Here is a 6,000-nt window from a genome sequence, read left to right as displayed (position 1 = left end):
GGGTCCTGATGTTGACATCTTCCTCTGAGGGTGCCCCTTGGTCTTCCTTGTTACTGAAGAAACTTTCTGTGGTCCTCACCTTTCTCTGTCTGCTCATCTTGACTGTCTTTTACTTGACTTTTAGCTCCTTAAAGTGGGGTACTGTTTCCAAGCTGCAGTATCCCAAGCTTCAGAAGTCCCAGGTGGTATGATTTAAGGAGGATCAGGTTCTTCACTTGCCTGGCCTTTTCCCCGGTCAGTAGATGACCCAAGACCAACTTGCTAATCAACCAGTTTTGTGTGTTGTGGTTGTTAGCTCTGACGAGCCTGTGCCCCTCCCCAACCTGGGCCCCTGCTACTCAAGCCTACCTCCTAGTTCTCAGCAGGGGTGAAAAAATCCAAGTTCTGCCTCAGCACCAGCAAAGACCCCTGTAGTCCCCCCCCTACCCAAGGCTCAGCCCTCTCACCAGACTGTGAGCTTAGTTCCAGATGACACTGGTGCTTCAGCTGATTCAGAGGCTCTAGGGGTCTGCTTCTCTAGTGAGGTCTTCCTGGGAGTGGATCTGTGTCAGGGTGACTGTGGGGTTGTGCTCGACTCCTGTATTAGCACAGCATCTCCCTCCTTCTGACCTTCCAAGCCATTCTTGGTTAGAAGATGATTTCAGCACATTCTTCTGTGAGTTTTGCTACTCCAGGCATTTTCCTATGGCGTTATTTGGATGTTTTTTGGAGCGATCGTGTCATGAGTTCGAGAGCTCACTGCCTTTCCTCTGCCATCTTGGCCCCACCCCAGAAGTCCCCCCCCCTTTATGATTTCTTACAGTATAGTAGTATCCCATCATATTCATATAAAAGGGCTGTAATATCCCAAAGTAATAATCACATATTTGGGTTTTTTTCTATGTCAAGTCAAACAGAATACTTTACTCTTAAGGAAACCTGGAGAATATTAGCACTCCTAAATGCCCATCTCTAAGACTTTTCTTAGAGATGAAAAGGCCAAAAACTCATTGCTCTTTCTAATGAAGACAGACACCAAAAATAATTTACTGCTTATTGTCAAAGACCTCGTAGTCTCATTTACCCTTGGAATGGGAGGGCTCGCTGGCAGTGCCCTGAACTACAAAATGCTATGTGTTTACTTTCTTGTAAAGAAGAAAAACAAAACAAAACAAAAAACTTCATAAAATCATTTGGGCCTATTTTCCCTGTAAGTTCTGATAGGAAAAAACAGGGCTAGGAGGAGGCCAAAGCAGCCCAACTATTACACTAGTAAAGGACAAAGCTGAGGCTATAAAATGGCAACCTAGTAATGTCTGGCGGTGGGCTATTTCCAGGGAATCGGTGCTGCATTAAACTGTGAAACTGGGGTTCCACCCTGAATCTGGAAACAGCTTTTCAAGGACAGCTGCTCTCTTGCCCTTTTTGCTTACATCATTAAAAGCAGCGTTTTAATCCATCTGGGACTTGGAAAATACTGATTTCAATCCAACTCGGTCAGGAAAAAAAAAAAGGCTGATTTTCCATCCAAGTCATGTAGTCTGGTTGGAGTCCATCCCACTCACGGATACTTATTGTCTGGATCCACCAAACCCCGATCTTGAGGCCCAGTGAAAAGGAACAAACAGGACGCTAAGATTCAGCTTCAGCTTTCTTTTTCCCCCTCCTCTCTTTCTCCCTTTAGATGAATACCAAAGAGGACTAAGTCTGGCCACTGATGGTAATCTGGCCTCCTTAAAGAAATCATGAAACCAATGCCAGTGTTTTGTATTTTCCTTAGGGAGAGGGAGTAACTCAGAGACTCAAATGGTTTAATTAATGAATGTCCAACAAAGGACATCATCAAGAATACATTCTACTGGAAAAGGAGATATCCTTGGGATATTCAAAGAGCTACCAGAAGGTACCCAGCCCATTGGGCAAGATGCTTATGGAGGATTTATGGAAAGATATGGACCCTACAAAATCAGAAAAATGCAGGGGAACCATGCAGGCGTGAGGTCACCATGCCATCTAAGTACCTAAAAGCGTATACAGCAATGTAATGTCTTGGACAACACTTACATCACTGAAGTCTCACACTCAAAGCAACTAATTAAAGGATTGACATTTTTTGTTCTTCCTATAAAGGACTGATGGGCTAATGAGTCATCTTCAACCTGAAAGCAAGAAGGCCAAAATGGAAAAATCAGTGTTCAAAAGCTGGAGATAGAAACCGACAGTCATCAAAAGAACCAATCTAATGAAGGAAAGAAATGTATAGGGGATGTTCAGGCCAGTACCAACAGCCAGCTAAAATCTAAACTAAGTACCTTTCTTTCTCCTAACTAAGCAGTCAAGAAAGGTCACAGAATGCCCAAGCCAGGCACTCATGAGAATTCAGGAAAGTTCTGGTGGTTTTGCCATTGGGATTTGCGTCAGGGGCTTGCTGTAGACTGACTCTGGGAGTACTTTGAACATTGAAAAGAACAAAAAAAGCAAACAACTCCCCCCGCCCCAAAAGAGATATCAGCAGGGGTGGTTAGTAAAAAGGGAACTAGAGACAGAAAACCTTTTGTTCCTAGAGTCCGTTTCATGTCGAGATTGTGAGGTGAATGGCTTTGAAATGAAGCGAGTGTATGAAGGAGTTGCTAGGTCACAGGAAGCTGGACTGTCAGAACTTGCTTTGTGGAGCAGATTTCTTTTAAAATTGAGTTAATCTTAAAAAGAATTTACTCTCTTTTTCCCTCGTGGATTTTTTGGGGGGCAGGGGGGATCAAGTTTGGAAGAGAGTTTATTTTCTCCCTGTTTTCCCACCCCTTTTCTGAGCAAAAAAAAAAAAAGTCTCATTGCATTAAGCCTCCTTTGTCAGGCTTCTTAAAAGTTAAGAGGTGGGGGTGGCATCAGTTTTACCTTGTCCCGCTGAATCTCTCCCCTCTAGCCAATGAGGGGACAGTATGCAAATTAGTTCAGTAGTCCGCCTGCCTCAATCAAAACAATGAGCTCAGATACAGTGGAAACTTAGTAGTGCAGAGAGCTCGGCAGATTCAGACTGACAGTCCAGCCTCAATCCTGAGGCTAATCTCGTTTTGATTTAACCCAGCACTCCATGGAGATCCTTGAGCCTTCAATGCAGTCTCACTAGTTCCAGAAAGCGACTGAATTTCCTCCTGCAGAAATGAAGTACAAGGTAAAAGAATCCGTCTTTTTGCCAAAGGTTTCTTTGCTAAGCTTTTTGGTTTGCGTGTGCCTGCGGCATTTCTTACTCTGCCTCCTAATGTACCCTCAGTAGGGGATGCGACTTGCTTGGGTTGGAATACCCCGGTCTACGTTTATCTGAGAAGCTCTGTCAAGATTTCGGAGCAATTCAAAGACCCGCGGGGACCAGTCAGTTCCCTCTGAAAGTTGTTGGAGGAAATGACCTGCCAGAAGATTTTTCTCCGAGCTAGTTTAAAAGCAGCTAGTACAGATATATATTATCTGCGACTTGAAAAAGAGGAGGCATTAGCTAAAAGTCTACTCTACTTTTTCCCTTTGGAGCCTCGGGGGCTCCGGAAAGGTATCTCTCCGGAGGGGAATCAGTGTCTGCTGGATCTCGAAGCTGGCTTTCCCTGGGGATTTATTTCAAGTACTTAAAACGCCTTGCTCTTAGGCGGGGAAAGCAGTGTGCCGTCTGTGTGTTTCAGTGAGAGATACCAAAACCGTAGGCATCATGACTGGGCTGTTGATGAAGCATTTTGTGATCCCCTCTCTGCCTCCTCCCGCCCCCCCCCCCAGTCATGTGGTAAAGACTGGGTGCATCAGGTTCTTTTCTGAAATGATGGACCTGAAAGCATGAGCATGTTCAGGTGTATTTCTTTTGTCTGAAAATTCAAGGCAGAAGCCTTTCTTTTTGGTCCCTTGCAAGGAGGTTTATTGTTCCAGCAGTTCTGCCTCTGCACTCATTCTTGGCAAAAGAAGAATGGAACTTGCTCTCTCTCTCTCTCTCTCTCTCTCTCTCTCTCTCTCTCTCTCTCTCTCTCTCTCTCTCTCTCTCTCTCTCTCTCTCTCTCTCTCTCTCTCTCTCTCGTACTTATGGGTGCTAGGAAATGAGTATGCAAACCTTACCTAATGTGAAGAGCAGTTATACTTGGGCAGCAGGTGGGGTGAAGGGGTGGAGCAACACACCTTGTACTAACTCTGTTACCTGAGAATTGAGGGTGAATTGAGTTGTGAATGTTTATATTCCAGAAGATAGAGCAATGAGAGCATTCCTTAGAGATGTTTAAAAAGCTTTGGAATAAAAAAAAAAGTTACCCCTTAAGATGAGTTGGGGAGGTTGAATAGGGACATAGAGTCACTGATAACTTTTTTTCTTTTTTTTTGCGGGGCAATGAGGGTTAAGTGACTTGTCCAGGGTCACACAGCTAGTAGGTGTCAAATGTCTGAGATCAATTTTGAACTCAGGTCCTCCTGAATCCAGGGCAGGTGCTTTTCCACTGCGCCACCTAGCTGCTCCCGCGGATAACTTTTCAATTGGAACTGTATTTACTGATTGACATTCAGAATTGTGCTTGCTTGGGAAGTCTTTCCTACATTTCCCTATAATTTGAATTGCGGCTAACACTAACTTTCTGACTGTGCCAATTGTGAATAATCTTTTCTAACTAATATCTCCTAGCACCAGGAATCAGTTATGACTGTACTGGTGGTCATTTTGTGATTGTCTACACTAATGGAGAAAAGCTGGGGCAAAAGAGCTAATAATCTCTTAAATATTTTTACTTTAGATGCACTGAAAGGCATATGCTTAGAGACTTACAATGCAGGAAGGGCTTCACTTACTCCAACCCCCTCATTTTACAGATGGGGAAACAAGCCCAGAAGGACTTGCTCTCTAGTAACCAGCAAAGCTCAGACTGGGACACAGTTCTTCTGACTCCAGATCCAGGACTCCTGCTATTCCACTTCACCCTCCCTTTGTCTTGTCAAAAATGCAAGCTTCATGTTCCTTTCTGTCTAGGTCAACAAGGTGTATTTACATTCATTTCTATATTCCATCTTCCACTTAACAGCATTGATTTATGTAGCTAAAAGAAACTCTTTCCAGCTTACTGAAATATTACACAATGAGATGAGTATTTCCCCTGCAATAAAATTGTACTTCACCACATCAGGGTAGGATTCTTGGAGTGACTTTCTCTGCTTACAGAAACAAACAATTCCTGAGCTGTACTGCTTCCTTAAATAATTTACAGAATCAACCAATCAATTAAAAATTTATTAAGGGCCTACTATGTGCCAGGCATTGTGCCAGGCACTAGGGACACCAACTACAAAGAATGAAAAGATCCTGATGAGGGAGGAGCTTCTATTATCAAAGGGGAGATGTCTGTATGAAAATATATGCAATTGTAAATATAAAGTTAATAAATACATATGTACATTGTGCTACATTTATCTGAAGCTGTGCCAAGAACCCTGCTTTAAGAAAGAGAAATTATTTCATAGTCCTATGTATATTATCTACCAGTGGTGGCTTTTAACATTAAAATCTTTACATAAGGACCAAAATCACTTTGAAATTTGTACATGGGGCAGCTAGGTGGCATAGTGGTTAGAGCGCCAGCCCTGGAGTCAGGAGTACCTGAGTTTGGATCTGGCCTCAGACACTTGACACTTACTAGCTGTGTGACCTTGGGCAGGTCACTTAACCCCAATTGCCTCACTAAAAAAAAAAAAAAGAAATTTGTACATGCTTTACTTTTATGTGAAATGAGAGATAAGTCATCTCTGTAATTGACAATGGCAATTACTATTTGACATTCTTGGAGAAAACCTTACTATTGCTTGTATTTTTCTTCTGTCCAATGATCAGAATGATAGCTGACTTAGTGTTACAAAGTGTTTTACCTACAGAAAGTTTGGTTTTGGATTGGGGACCTGAGTTCCAGTGCCAGATCTGCTAGCTATTTGGTAACTTAGCAAATCACAGTCTGAGTCAGTTTCTTTATCTGTATAAGAGACTATTGACTTAGAGGTCTCTGAGCTCTAAATCTGATG

At 42.9% G+C, this 6,000-nt stretch overlaps 1 protein-coding gene across 1 annotated transcript in view; it reads left to right on the top strand.

Moving 5' to 3' along the window:
* The first annotated feature begins 2,967 nt into the window (after positions 1-2,967).
* NEDD9 (neural precursor cell expressed, developmentally down-regulated 9) overlaps positions 2,968-6,000 on the top strand; it is a 56,556-nt gene continuing 53,523 nt past the window's right edge. Inside the window, exon 1 of the mRNA XM_043975548.1 lies at positions 2,968-3,148. Within this exon, the coding sequence (XP_043831483.1) occupies positions 3,137-3,148 (12 nt within the window). The 5' untranslated portion in view covers positions 2,968-3,136. The remainder of the gene's footprint in view (positions 3,149-6,000) is intronic.

This window comes from Dromiciops gliroides, chromosome 1 (genome assembly GCF_019393635.1).
Source record: "Dromiciops gliroides isolate mDroGli1 chromosome 1, mDroGli1.pri, whole genome shotgun sequence".
NCBI classification, from domain to species: domain Eukaryota; kingdom Metazoa; phylum Chordata; class Mammalia; order Microbiotheria; family Microbiotheriidae; genus Dromiciops; species Dromiciops gliroides.
The sequence above is the reverse complement of the archived record's forward strand: the minus strand, read 5'-3'. Positions and strand labels throughout refer to the sequence as shown.